A 14,641-nucleotide genomic window follows, 5' to 3' on the forward strand; every position below is an offset into this window, starting at 1 on the left:
TGGGGCACCTGGGTGGCTCAGTTGTTTAAGCGACTGCCTTCGGCTCAGGTCATGATCCTGGAGTCCCGGGATCGAGTCCCGCATTAGGCTCCCTGCTCAGTGGGGAGTCTGCCTCTCCCTCTGACTCTCCCCCTCTCATGCTCTCTATCACTCTCTCTCTCAATAAATAAATAAAAATTAAAAAAAAAAAAGAGTGTTAGATTTCTGGATCCAGAGAACATGAAACAAAACATGTGTAATTTTATTTTCTATAAAAACCCATTAGCTTACAAAGCTCTCTGTACATGAGAAAATCATCTTCGGGTAAATATTTTCACTATCACATTAACCATGTTCACTATCAAGTAACTCCCAGATTGAACAGCAATCAAAATAACAGTAAAAAAAAAAAAAAAAAAAAAAAAAAAGCTTTCAAGTTATTTATAAATCTCCTAATGAGTATAAAAGATCCACTACAGTAATGTTGTCCTTTAGTTTCAGTTTGTTTCATTTGCTACTTTGTTCTTGAACACATTCAAGCTGTGGATTTTGCGTATTTGACCAAAGACAACTAGTTTTTGGCATTTTACATACTAGGAGTTGCTCAGCTAGCCTCATAGAAGCTGCAAGTATTTTCCTCTGGTTATAGGAAGCTATTGTCAGGTACATCAGTGTCTCACTAGGCTCAAATAACTGAGCTAGAAGAAAAAGCACTTGATACAGATAATTTTGTTTTTTCTAAAAAATAAACATTAAATATTTATAAATTCCTAATTACTATTCATAAGCGAAAAAGAGTACACAATGTGGAGCAAGGTTTAAAACTATACAAACACCTTAAGTACAAATTACTAAGCCTATAATGCTAGCTATCATTGCCTAAGGGAAAAGAATAATATAACAAATACTCGTATTTTGACAGAATTAACAACCATTAACATTTTAGCCCATTAAACTTACACTATGATAGCATTTCACCTCCTTATAAATGCTTTAAAGAACTGTAAACAAGTTATATATGTATAAATCCTACCATTTTAAAAAAAGAAAATATTAGCTGCATCACTAAAGTTCTCTTTGACAACCTCATAGAGTCCTACCAGCCACTTCATTTACCCTGAAGCAACCATTCTCAAATATTTGCAGTGTATCCTCCCAGAACAACTGCATATTTGTATCTATAAATAATAAAGAGGCATTTCACTAGGATTTAAAAATGTTTACATAAACTACATACTGTACAGAATGTTCTACAACTTGCTTTTTCATTTTTAAACTTAACATTATGTTTTTGAGCTCTAACATTACGTTGTGGATCTAGTTAATTCCTTTGAACTGTTTTGTAGTATTTTATCACATGAAAGTTCCACAGTTTACTTTTCCATTTCCCTAATGACTGACATTTAATTGCTTCAAATTCTTCATTATTTTAAACTACACAGGGCTGAACATCCTTATACATGCATCCTTAAAAACAAAGGGTGGGATTTCTTTAGCATATATATATGCTATATATATATATAAATAGCTAGACGAGGTATCACTGAATTATATGATACATGCATTTTCAATTTTGCTAAAGGCTGCCAAAAATGTTTTCTGAAGTTGCTGTAGCAATTGGCATTCCTACTAGTAATATATTAACCTTATTTCTCCAAGTCCTTGCTAACATGGTATTTTCAAACTTTTAAAATATTTTTTGGTCTGTTGGGTTAAAAAAAAAAGGGGGGGCAGCACCTCACTGTTAGTTTAATTTTATAGTATTTTTTATTCTACTCAAATATTCTTAGAATTGCTTTTGACTTCAATAAAGGAAGGTTAGTCTTAAGTGGTTTAAGTAATAAGCCCCTCTTCTTCTATCAACTTTATTACACTTGTGAAAATAACTTAAAAAAAGAAAACTTTCAGAGAATTTACTTCTACTTTCTTTTAAGAGAAGGAATGATTAGGCCTAAGAAACATACTATGAGCCAAGATAAAAGGTGACTTCGATTTTTGAAAACTTACCCGATGTCAGCACCTGCAATAAAGCAGCCTGGCTTCGATGAGATAAGGACAGCACTTCTGATTTGATCACTAGTCCAGATTTCATTCATTACTTCCACGAACTCTGACTGCAGTTCTTTATTTAGTGTGTTTACCTGCCAAAGGGAAATACGTATAAATTTAAGGCTTTAAATCTGAAGTACGAGATGTGCAAATCATCATGAAATGCTATTTTGATTGCAGGAAATTTGTTTATCCAACAGAAATATACAGTTAGAAGAAAGAAGGGGGATGGGGGGACAAACCCTAAACCCAGTAGCTCTTCTCTTCAGCTTTAGCCAGCTATAAGCACCCTCCCTTTAAAAATAGGTCTAGGTCTACTCATTTTTTGGAGAAATGTCTGTTCATGTCTTCTGCCCATTTCTTGACATGAATGGGCATTAAGGAGGGCATGTGATATAATGAGCCCTGGGTATTATATAAGACTTATGAATCACTGACCTCTACCTCTGAAACTAATAATTAACTATAAGTTAATTAATTGAATATATAAAAAAAAAGAACCACTGACACACACAAAAAAGATACTAATCTCTTCATGAGGGCTCCACCCTCATGACCACATCTAAACCTAATTAACTCCCTAAGTCCCACCTCCAAATACCATCACATTGGGGCTTAGAGCTTCAACATATGAATTTTAAGGGGACAACTTCCACCTATAACATTATTTATATAGGGGAAATTTTGTTTTTCAAAGAAACTGCATTATCTATAGCACACCCTTCTGTGTTATCTTTTTTTGTATCTTTGGAATTATGTTAAATCTCTGTGAAGTGTAGATAACTGAAAGCAATTTTAAGAAATATTCTTGTCTGGGACGCCTGGGTGGCTCAGTCTGTTAAGTGTCTGCTTCAGCTCAGGTCATGATCCCGGGGTCCTGGGATCGAGTCCCCTATCGGGCTCCCTGCTCAGCGGAGAGCCTGCTTTTCCCTCTGCCTACTTCTGTGTGTTCGCTCTCTAATAAATAAAATCTTAAAAAATATATATATTAGAAGTGTTTGCCTTTGGGTTTGTAGTACGAATGACTTGTTATTTTCTTCTGTATAGCTTTCAAACTTCCCACTATAGGCATGTGTTGATTCTGTGTTCAGAAAAAATGCTCAACTTAGAAAATTCTGGAAAAATATCTTAAGTTTGAATCATTGGTCAGTGGGTACCAAAATTCATCCTAGTGAGGGGGACTGGTTCTTTTTTTTTTTTTTTTTTTTAAAGATTTTATTTATTTATTTGAGAGAGAGAATGAGATAGAGAGAGAGCATGAGGGGGGGAGGGTCAGAGGGAGAAGCAGACTCCCCGCTGAGCAGGGAGCCCGATGTGGGATTCGATCCCGGGACTCCAGGATCATGACCTGAGCCGAAGGCACTCGCTTAACCAACTGAGCCACCCAGGCGCCCGGGGGACTGGTTCTTATTTTCCTTAATTTGTGATAGTTGTTAATTGCTTCCACCTATGTCCCTCTATTCTATCTAGGCCTCTAGTAACAAGATTTCTGAAATATGAAAACTTGACACCAATTTTATTTCTATTTGTTTTTTTAAGTAGGCTCCACACCCAGTGTGGAGTCCAATGTGGGGCTTGAACTCACAACTTGAGATCCAGACCTGAGCTGAGATCAAGTCAGACACTTAACCGACTAAGCCACCCAGGTGCCCCAAAACCAATTTTATATGGGGGAAAAGCATGAGCTCCTGCAAAAAAGGTCTTCTTGGCAAAGACTGGATTAATGCCATATAATTTGTTGAAGCTGCCAAAAACAATGAGGCTCCACTTGGAACAGAACTTGACTTCCAATATGTGAACTACTGAATCACTCATTCAAGTTCCTCAGGAAGCTTAAGAACCACATTTAACCCAGCCCATTTTCTATGAATAATGACTACGTCAGGCAGGTAATGAAGAAAGCATGTGTAACAACCTGGTAGTTAAGATGAATAGGTGAGTTTTGACTCTTATAAAACCAAGCTTGCACTTTGGTTCTTATCTAGTAAGTCACCTCAGCATGCTACACAATAAAAGGCTAATTTCATTAATCCTTGATGTTAATCTGACACCTAAGGTCAGCTAGAAGGAATTCTTAAACAAGGACCTCTGCTCCAGAAAGTTGTATTCCTTGAGCAATTTGTTAAACTATCAAAACTACAAATTCATATAAGATTACTACCAGATTGGTGGATTTCTTTCCCTTCCATTCAGCACTGGATTCATGAATGTATCAGCAGAAACAGACTGCAAGTTGAATTAGGTACCTTTGAATTGGGTGAGTTAATTCGAACAACAGCCACATCCCCGTTGACTCCATAGTTAATATGGGTTCTGGCTAAAAAGAGAAAGATAATTTATTTATAAACATGTTTATTGCTGAACAAATCTAAAAAGCAGTGTAAGCATTTACACTGAAGAAATTAAACTTACTTTGCAAAGCAGAGGACGCTGAAAAGTTGCGGCAAATATAACCTACAAGAAAAAGGTATTCAAAATTAATTACTTTGTAAAACTTAACTGCTGTAGTACTTGCTAAATATAACAAAGCTGGAATTTATAACAACAACAGCAAAAAACCCAAATGAGAATAATGTATTCTAGGCCATTATTATGACTACTACCATATCTTTTTCATTTTAATGATCAGCTTATAAGATTATATTTAAACAGTAGATGTGATAGGTGGAAGAACTGCCCCCTCAAAGATGTCCAGGTCTCCAGAAACTGTGACTAGGTAAGGTTATATGGCTAAGGAAATTAAGGTTGCTAATTAGCTGACCTAAACAGAAAGAGAGAGAAAGAGAGTGTAGCCTGGATTATCCAGGTGGGCCCAAAGAGAGAGTCAAGGAGGACCAGAGGGATGGCGGCATAAGGACTCAGCCCCACTTTGTTGGCTTTCAAGAAGTCAAGAAAAGCAGGCAGCCTTAGCCTTCAAAGCTAGAAAAGGCAAGGAAATGAATTCTCCCTTAGAGCACCCAGAATGAACACAGCCCTGCCACCACTTTTGATTTTAGCTCAGTGAGACTCATTTCGACATCCGTAGCTGTAAGATAATAAATTTGTATTGTTTCAGACACTAAATTTGTGGAAATTTGTTAAGCAGCAATAGGAAATGAACACACTAGGAAATGAGTTATCTACAAAGCGATCCATAATGTCAGTCCCAAATGTATGACAAATATATCTCAACCATGTTCTCTAGTCACATCCTCTTGTATTTTTATGGAGAGATGGACTTTTCCAGTGTTATCAAAAGTAAAATAATTTAGAATGGAATATAACTTAGCCATAAAGAATGAATTCTTGCCATTTGCAACCTCATGGATGGAGCTAGAGAGTATGATGCTAAGCGAAGTAAGTCAGAGAAAGACAAATACCACATGATTTCACTCATATGTGGAATTTAAGAAGTAAAACAAAGAGAAAAAAAGAGAAGCAAACCAAGAAACAGACTCTTAATTATAGAGAACAAACTGATGGTTACCAGAAGGGAGGTGTGTGTGGGGGGAATGGGTTAAACAGGTGATGGGGATTAAGGAGTGCACTTGTGATGAGCACCAGGTGTTGTATGGAAGTGCTGAATCACTATATTGTATACCTGAAACTAATATTACACTGTGTTAGTTCAGATTCAAATAAAGACTTAAAAAAAGGGTGAAATCAACAGGCCCTAGTGGCCATTTATTGAATAGTCCAGTCACAAACTGCCATTTTAAGAATTTCTAACTGAACAGGTCTCTATTGCACTCCAAGAATACTCCTACTCTGGGGATGACAAAGACCAGCTACACTTCTCCCTCCTTCCTAATCACTTCACTACTTGAGGCTCTCCTGCATAATGATGATGAGATGATATTTTGAGCACAAGTCATCACAAGAGAAGTCCCAACAGAGAGTCTTTCAATTTGGACTATGGATAGAAGGTAGGGAACATTGGGAAATTCCTAGGCAAAAATTCAAAGTTTGTTCTGGGAATTACTTGACGTCCTTTCTACCATAAAAGGGTCACCCTTGCCTTGCTCTAATCCAAACATCTGGCTCTAGGTAGCAACCAAGTTATTCTGGAGGCCAGCACAGGGTCGACATCCCTTAGTTGCAACTTCCAATCTTCTTTAAAAACACCCTGCTCTTTTTTTTTTTTTTAAAGATTTTATTTATTTATTTGTCAGAGAGAGAGAGAGAGCACAAGCAGGGTGAGTGGCAGGCAAAGGGTGAAGCAGGCTCCCCAGTGAGCAGGGAGCCCAACACAGGACTCGATCCCAGGACCCTGGGATCATGACCTGAGCCAAAGGCAGACGCTTAACCGACAAAGCCACCCAGGCGTCCCAACACCCTGCTCTTTCTTCCTTTGTCTTTTTTTTTTAAATTTTATTTATTTATTTGAGAGAGAGAATAAGAGAGAGAGAGCATGAGAGGGGGGAGGGTCAGAGGGAGAGGCAGACTCCCCGCTGAGCAGGGAGCCCGATGTGGGACTCGATCCCGGGACTCCAGGATCATGACCTGAGCCGAAGGCAGTTGCCCAACCAACTGAGCCACCCAGGCACCTTCCTTTGTCTTTCATATTCATGGCTCACTTCAAACCATATCTCCTATGTATTTCTTTCTTTTTATAATTTTTTTTAAAGTAGGCTCTATGCCCAACATGGGGCTTGAACTCATGACCCAGAGATCAAGAGTTGCATGTTCTACCTACTGAGCGGGCCAGGTGCCCCTCCTACACACCTCTTTAATTCCTTACTCCTCCCTACCCACATCTTCCAAACCTTGTCCAATATCTTAGAAAAAAGTTTTCTTTTTCTTTAGCAGTAAAATAAAAACAAATCATCCCTTAATAATTAGTGAACGTAATAGTGGTACACATGAACCCAGGAATTAGTGCTTTAATAATATCCAGTGGTTCCTTCATTATCTCCTCTACTTGTACTAGCTTTCCCTCAGTATTTGTTTTATTCCTTTTTAAATAAATAATGTGCATGTACCTCTATCAATTCATATACTAAATATTAGCAAATTTAATTTCTTTCCTTTTATTATTTTATTTTATTTTCCATCATGGTAAGTGTACTCTTTAATCCCCATCACCTATTTCACCCATCTCTCCCTCCCACTTCCCCTTTGGTAACCATCAGTTTGTTCTCTATAGTTAAGAGTCTGCTTCTTGGTTTCTCTTTTTTTCCCTTTGCTCATTTGTTGTTTCTTAAACCGCACATATGAATGAGTTCATATGGTCTTTGTCTTTCTCTAACTGACTTATTTTGCTTAGCATTATATGCTCTAGCTTTATTCATGGTGGTGTAAGTGGCAATATTTCATTCTTTATGGTTGAATAATATTCCACCATTATTTCATTCTTAATTATTAGTATTAAAACTTTTTTATATCTAATTTTCATTGAAATATACTGCATTTGGACCACATTAGAGCTGCATATGGTCTTGGAATCCACAACATAATTTAAAAGAGTGGTGCGCCTGCCTAATTTGGAAGCGCTATTAAAAAAAAAAAAGGGTTAAAATCCCTAGCAACCTCTCAGCAGCTAAACCTCTCCACCAGCCTGTGACCACCTGTCTCTCTTTCTGCCTAGTCTCTCACTCACCAAAGCCCCTATCTTAATCTGGTTCAGAACTGAGGGATGTCAAACAAGAGTCTTAGACTGCCTTAGCATGCAGTGATAATCAAAGGTAATGGACAATAAAATTAAACCACATTGGCCATTTTATGTCATGGTAGTATTCTAAATGCAATTTTAAACATCAACTCTATCAAAAATACTCTCTACTTGATTTAGAAACAGACCTTAGAACCATACCCATTTCTAAGTTGATGATGGTCTATATCTGACCAGGAGGCACGGACCCTTCTGGATAGGGAACTATTACACGTGGCCAAAGCAGGACCCAAAAGACTATCCAACATATCCAGCCGGATTGGGTTTCCCATAGCAGTATTGAGAAGTGATTCCAGAACTAGGTTAGGCATTGAAATCAGTGGGGGAGGCTCAAATACACTCACAAATGTCTGGGCAACATACAACCTAGAACCACAGAATCAGAATTCAAGGGGGCTGGGCCTCGGAGTCCTTTTTTTTTTTTCTTTTGGGTGAGAAAAGGTGGTTTTATTTAAAGCACAGGGACAGGACCCGTGGGCAGAAAGAGCTGCACTGGGGTCATGAGGAGCGGCCCATTATATACTTTCAGGTTTGGAGGGGTTAAGGATAGTGCAAGCCTCCCAGGTATTTTGGAAACAAGTTTCCAGGATCCTGAGGGGGCTAGCTATTGATAGGAAAGGTCATTTTTACTATTTAGTAGAAACTCAGTCATGAGACCCTTCAGATGTTTATCGGTGGGTCATACGCTTGGGGGAGGATCGCTAACATGTATCTTGGGGAGTAGAGCTAAAGGAAGTTTCCAAAGGAACTTTCATATGTTAAAGTAGACATATAGGATCCTGGGGAGGGGAGGTCAGGTAGGATTGTCTTTTGCCCTTAGCAAAGTATTAACACTGAGGCAGTTGAGTCCCTAGAGGAATGTCACTCTGCCTGTTTCAAGGACTTGTCAATGGGCTGTAGGTAGTAAGGAAATTTAATAATTTATCTTCTGCCTTTGTTTCCCACATCATTCCCCCCTGAACAATTTTGACCCTTAAATCTTTAAGGTTGTTGAGGGTGGAAGGTCTCATCTTCTTGTGACTTCTTCCTGCTGAATAGGGGCATAGAGATGTCCCTACCTATGGGTCAATATTGGTCAGTTGGGGCTTATACAGATATAGGAGTTACAAAAGGCAGAGGCAGCTGAACCCAAGGGAGACTGCACGTGTGGATCTTCCCGAGTGGAAGAGTCCATATTTTTTAAAAAGGAAACTGAAGCAGACAGCAAACAAGTGGGCATGTGGCAGCCACTGATTTGGAGAACCCACTGATGGTGCAATGGATTCGGACAGGGACCATCAGCAGTAGCCAAGGCTCTTGCTTCCTCCTTCTTTCCCTTTTTCTTTATTTGAGAGAGAGAAAGTGCGCATGGGGCCGGGGGAGGGGGGCAGAGGGAGAGAAATAATGTCAAGTAGATTCCCCACTGAGCATGGAGCCTGATGCAGGGCTGGATCTCATGACCCTGAGATCATGGACCTGAGCCGAAATTGTGCTGGACGCTTAACCAACTGAGCCACCCAGGCGCCCCTGTTATTTTTAAGTTTTATTTATTTAAGTAATCTCTACACCCAACGTGGGGCTGGAACTTACAACCCTGAGATCAAGAGTCTCATTCTCTTCGACTGAGCCAGCCAGGCGCCCCTATCCTGCAGTTCCTTAAGGGAGGGGAAGAGAAGTCACAGAAAATAGCAGCTTGACACTGGTTTGAAAGGCAAAAAACATATTAAAAGAAAACTGTAGATGACACAAGCACTAGCGTGAGGTGATCTCTGGTTCTCTGTCTGCATTTTTTTCTTTAAGCAATCCAAATCAGCCCTCTTGAGTGCAAAGACAAAGGACCTGAGAGTCGAAAGACTTAGGTTCAACCACCACGTTTATCATTTACTAGCTGTATAACCATGAACAAGTCTCTTAGTGCATGTCTTACAAAGACAGAAATAAAACTGATGTAATGATTATAAAAGCATCCAAAAGTCATAATGCTACACACAAGTAAATTAAGATAGAAGTCAGCCATCTCCTCAATCCCCATGCCTCTACCTCTCTAATGATATACTTCCCTTCTCTGCTTTACCACCATTTAAAATTTGAATCATCTGTATTTATCACTCTTCTTTATCGTATCATGGCTCCAACCTTTTCTACAAGGCTTTATCATGAGATTCCATCTACAATGATCTTTCCCTTCACTTCAAAATCCCTTTTGATTTTTATTATTTACTATTCTGTTCTCTAATCACTGCATCTATAGCAGGTGTTTCCCCCAACTAAAGCATAAGCTCTTCCAATATCATCTCACAGTCCTTCATTCAACAACAACAAATCGCCTACCATGTGCCATGCACTGTTCTAGGCACTTGGAGTGAACAAAAAGACAAAAATCCCTGTCTCTGTGTAGCTTATTTTACAGCAGCAGGGGATGATACATATATCGTAGGAAGAATCAGTTCCTACTCAGTAGAGATACCTGAAGAGCTGAAAACAGGCCTGGCATAAAAAGGAGTTTGCCTGTAAAGTGGAAATTCCAGTGGGAGTGGAAGCAGGGAATAAGCAATTCTAGCTAGAACAGAGTAAAGTGGATGAGAGTGGGGATGGACTGACTGGAAATGTAGGGTGAGAGGGATGGGGTGGAAAGACAGCCAAAAAAACAAACATAAATATGTAAAAAAATATGTTAGGAGATAAGTGCTAAGCGAAAAAGAAAACAGAGCAGGTGAGAGGGCTCGGGCATAGGTTGCACTTTTAAAGACCAACTATTTGAGACAGCAGGTTGGTGTTTGTTAGGTTAGGGTTCAAACCATTTTAAATTCCTACCACTAATCTACCTTTGCTGCACAAACACACCCATATTCACATACACAAAACTTCCTCTAAACCAACAGAGACAAAAAAAGAAGAGAAAATCAGTAAGTGTCCAAACATATCTTGAAATGAATTCAAACCACAGTCAACTAAATCAAGTTGGTAGCTACAAGGTAGATTTGCTTTAGAAATCTAGCCTTACCCATTATGTAATGTGGACAGTTTAGTTCAGAGCAGCTAGGTGAACTTTAGCCTAGATCAACTGTGCCGGCAAAAGAGAGAAACCTTTGGCCTACTTCTTAATCATCTTGATAATTTAACTCAAGAAGATACTTACAAAACCCATAACTATAACAGTGGAGAGAGCTGGATTATGCTGACACAAATTTCAAACATGAAAATGTTACTTTGGTTGTAACAATCAACAATTTTTCTCAATATCCAACTTTGGGGGAAGAGATAGGATTAAGGAAGTGAGTCAAACTTAAGTATACATCACTTACTACAGTATTTGCCTCTAATTCATTTCCTGTGAAATTATTTTACCACTCACACATTAGAAATTTAGATTTAGGAGTGGTAATTAAACGAGATATCTTGGCCAAGTTGTGACTGTCATTTGAAAGTCATATTCAGAATTATAGCATTTGTGGGGGAGGAATGGGTTTGAACTTCGAAGATAACAAATAAGTTTCAAGAAAATTTACCCATCCACTAGTAAATGTCATAATCTCATTAAACATTGGCCTTCACCCAGACTTTCAGGGTAAAAGACCAACATGTTGAATCTAAATGGCAATCCAGGTGTGCAGGTAATTTTGAATTCCCCTTCTAAACATGTTTTCAAAATTCATAAACTGTTATTCAAAGGGACAATAACTACAAGCCATATTTTCTTATTGGTGAAAACAGTGCAATATATATACATTTACATGTGTATATATATATTTCTATACAAAAAATATAGAAAAGCTAAGCTTGTTATTACACGTATAAAATGTAAAAATTATTTTAAAAATTCTCAGATATATAGAATCAGTTCTTCAGGGCAGGAAAGAGTTAATAGCAGCATGTACTGAGCATTTAGTCTATGACAAATTGCTTTAAACTTAGGATAACTCCTTTGAAGTTCACAAAGCTATTTCATAAATGAGAAAACAGAAGAAATTAATTGTCCAAGGTCACTAGAGAGTAAAAGGTGGAGCCAGATTCAAGCCCCAAAGTCAGACTTCAAATTTAATGCTTTGAATTGCTCTTTCATGCTATTTCTTGTATCTAAGAAAATCCAAAGTTTCATTCATTTTACAGATGAGGAAAATAAAGATCAGTTAGACTAAGGTATTTGTCCAAAGTTACACAGCTAGTGACCACAAACCACATGACCTGACTACCAGCTCAGTGTTAAACCAGCTGCTAATCCATAAGAAGTACCTTAAAACCAACGCATAGGAAAGTTCAAATATATACATTTGATTTTCATAAAGCCTTAAACCATAAATGTGGAAAACAGAAAACAAAACCATAAGGTAAACTGACCAACTGCTAACAGTTACTATATGTGACTAGTAAGCGAATGGGTGACTTTTTTCTTAACCCTTCCCCAGTCTTTACATTTCAATTTTTTGTACTATTATGATTGGTATACACACACACACGTGGAAACCAAAGACACTGGTCAAGATTCAGAAAAAGTCTGAATCCAAAATTAATCCCTTAGAGCAGACTCCAGCTACCAGCTCTCTCTTTCAGGAGAAAGACATATTACAAATTAAAATTCTAATTAGCAGCCGGTATTAAGTTTAACATGCAATAAAACGTGACATTTCACCTTAACAGATTTGAGACGGGAGGAAAATGCTTGATTTTCCATAATCACCCACTTAACAGCTAATGCAAACTTAACCGGGTACCGTCAGAAACAAAATTACTTTTTAAAATTATTTAACATTTTACCCCTTAAGCTACAGGTATTTGCTTATCTTTTTTTCTATCACCCTTCCCCCAGTGTGTCCACAGACAAGCGGTATTTGTGTATTTAAAAAAAAAAATATTTCGGGGCGCCTGGGTGGCTCAGTTGGTTAAGCGACTGCCTTCGGCTCAGGTCATGATCCTGGAGTCCCGGGATCGAGTCCCGCATCGGGCTCCCTGCTCAGCAGGGAGTCTGCTTCTCCCTCTGACCCTCCTCCCTCTCATGCCGTCTCTCATTCTGTCTCAAATAAATAAATAAAATCTTTAAAAAAAAAATAAAAAATATATTTCTTCTAGCAAGTTGCAGAACCTCCCCTTGAAATTTAACATACGATACATTCACACTGGGATCACTGGAACTGCAAAAGTCGAGCTCCGTATTGAAATGTGGTAATAGGTACAAAAATGGTTCTGAGGGAAAGGAGCTGGGAGTAGCAGTAATTCGCAAGGCTGGCTAATTCCACCCAAGAAGCTTTTAAGACAGCTCTCGTTACGAGTAAGGTGCTGTGGAGCCACAAAGATGTGACAGACTGGAGTGTCCCAGTCCTTCTGAACTCCTGATCTAGCAGGGACAGGTCCGAAGCCATCACAGAAGAAAATAAGAGGGGCGTGACGTCATAAGTGCGACGGGGAGACTTGCGGAAGGTGCCAGACCCGGTGAACAAGCCTCAGAAAGGTTAAGCGTTAAGGAGCCTGAAATCGCTGCAGGACTCAGGAGCAGTGAGAGAGGAAGTGTCAGTCTGCGCAAGGACACAGGAGACTGGGTCAAGGGGCGCACCCTCTCCCCCATTAAGGGCTGAGTTCTCCAGCGGGGCGGGGAGGCGACAGGGAAAGGGAGACGCGGCTTCGGGGCTACCTCAGGCTCCGCAAAAGTTCTGCCTGGGGCTGCGGGGCGCTCCCAGCCAGGCCTCACCTGGGCAGCGGAGCATCCTGGAGGCAGTGGCGCGACTGAGACTGCCTATCGCCCGGGAGGCCACCATCTTGAGCAGAAGAGGACGAAAATGCAAAGCGCTCCGGTAGGGGCTGCCGAGCGGAGGACTTTTCGACCTCAGCCTTGCGCCAGCTAGGCGCCCGACGTACTGCCTGACTAAAATCCCCGGTGCCGAGTTGCCGCTGCCTCCTTGCCCTGCCGTTGGCTTCCAGATAACGGGGCCAACAGGTCGCTTTCTCCATTGGACGCAAGGAGGCCCATAGAGGAGGAGGCGAAGTGCCTGGTTTTCCAGACAGGCGGCCGGTGGGCAGCCTGCGGAGTTCGAGGGCGGGAGGGAAGGGGGTCCTTTGGGGCAGGACCCGCCCCTTGGTCACGTCTAGTCCCGGCACTTGAGTCCAAACCTTTCGTGTCCGCCGCGGGAGTTCGAGGGAACAGAGGTAAGGTGAGATGGAGTATGCGCTTGGCTTTCCGCCTGGCCTTTCCCGGCAGCGACAGCCGCAGTTCCTTTCCGATCTCCTGCGCCAGTGCCCGCGGCCACCTCTCTTCCCCCCGGGGAGTGGAGTTCAAGGGAGCGGGAAGAGGCCCCATCGGACAGCGTCTCCAGGACCAATGCACTTAAAGTAGTAACTTGGACAAGCCTTATGTGTGTAGCTCTGAGCAGCGGTGTCACCGTGTCTTTTAATTTACCACCTCAAGTTAACGAACTGTTTGCTTGTGTGTGTGTCGGCATAAAGCGCTAGGCTGTATTGCCCTGTGTGTTTTTTCACCCGTTCTGCTTGTATGGGAAGTTGGGATTACTCCATCCCTGCTACTGGGCTGGGGCCCGGTCACGTGACCCGTTCGGGCCTGGCGTGTGGGAGGAGTGGAGCTACTTGGAGACCTAATGTTCCTGAGCATTTTCTAACCTGGAAGGGATCTGCCGATCCTCTGGTCATTCATCACTTTCACTTTATAGGTGAAGCCCATGAATCAGCGTGAGTGGGCTTATCTGTGGGCCACAGGTGGTGGAAATAGGACTAGAGCCTACGTCTATTAACTTCTCGTCACGAGCTCTGCATTGCATAATAGCGGTTTTGTGTTGGAAAGATGAGTTCAAGTCCTTGAATAATGCGATTGATTCCAAACGAAATAACGTTAATTTGCAAAAAGGATTCTTGATCTCCAGAGGCCCTCCCAACTCATAAGATTTTTACAGTTAAAAGCTTGTCTTCTGCACTCATGCTCTCTTATGCATGTAATTCTGTTTAGTGCTTACTATTTAGATAAGGGGTAGTAAATTTTTT

General features: G+C 40.4%; 2 protein-coding genes across 5 annotated transcripts in view; one reads left to right on the forward strand and one right to left on the reverse strand.

The window, feature by feature from the left end:
* The window catches only part of HADHA (hydroxyacyl-CoA dehydrogenase trifunctional multienzyme complex subunit alpha), a 50,373-nt gene extending 36,854 nt beyond the window's left edge, over positions 1 to 13,519 (reverse strand). Inside the window, exons 1-4 of the mRNA XM_035000730.1 lie at positions 13,341 to 13,519; positions 4,441 to 4,482; positions 4,275 to 4,345; positions 1,987 to 2,120 (exon numbers count right to left, since the gene is read on the reverse strand). Of these exons, the coding sequence (XP_034856621.1) occupies positions 1,987 to 2,120; positions 4,275 to 4,345; positions 4,441 to 4,482; positions 13,341 to 13,407 (314 nt within the window). The 5' untranslated portion in view covers positions 13,408 to 13,519. The remainder of the gene's footprint in view (positions 1 to 1,986; positions 2,121 to 4,274; positions 4,346 to 4,440; positions 4,483 to 13,340) is intronic.
* Positions 13,520 to 13,660: 141 nt separating this feature from the next.
* The window catches only part of HADHB (hydroxyacyl-CoA dehydrogenase trifunctional multienzyme complex subunit beta), a 37,672-nt gene continuing 36,691 nt past the window's right edge, over positions 13,661 to 14,641 (forward strand). The window contains exon 1 of one of the 4 annotated variants that reach the window (XM_035000732.1): positions 13,661 to 13,795. Coding sequence is in view for 1 of the 4 variants with exons in the window: in XM_035000731.1 (XP_034856622.1) it covers positions 13,968 to 13,978 (11 nt within the window). In the remaining 3 variants the exon portion in view is untranslated. Of the gene's footprint in view, positions 13,801 to 13,830; positions 13,979 to 14,641 lie in introns of those variants that run through there. The other 3 variants (XM_035000733.1, XM_035000731.1, XM_035000734.1) reach the window with 3 other exon arrangements.

This window comes from Mirounga leonina, unplaced genomic scaffold, assembly GCF_011800145.1.
Source record: "Mirounga leonina isolate KUSES-001 unplaced genomic scaffold, KU_Mleo_1.0 Mir_125, whole genome shotgun sequence".
Classification (NCBI taxonomy): Eukaryota; Metazoa; Chordata; class Mammalia; order Carnivora; family Phocidae; genus Mirounga; species Mirounga leonina.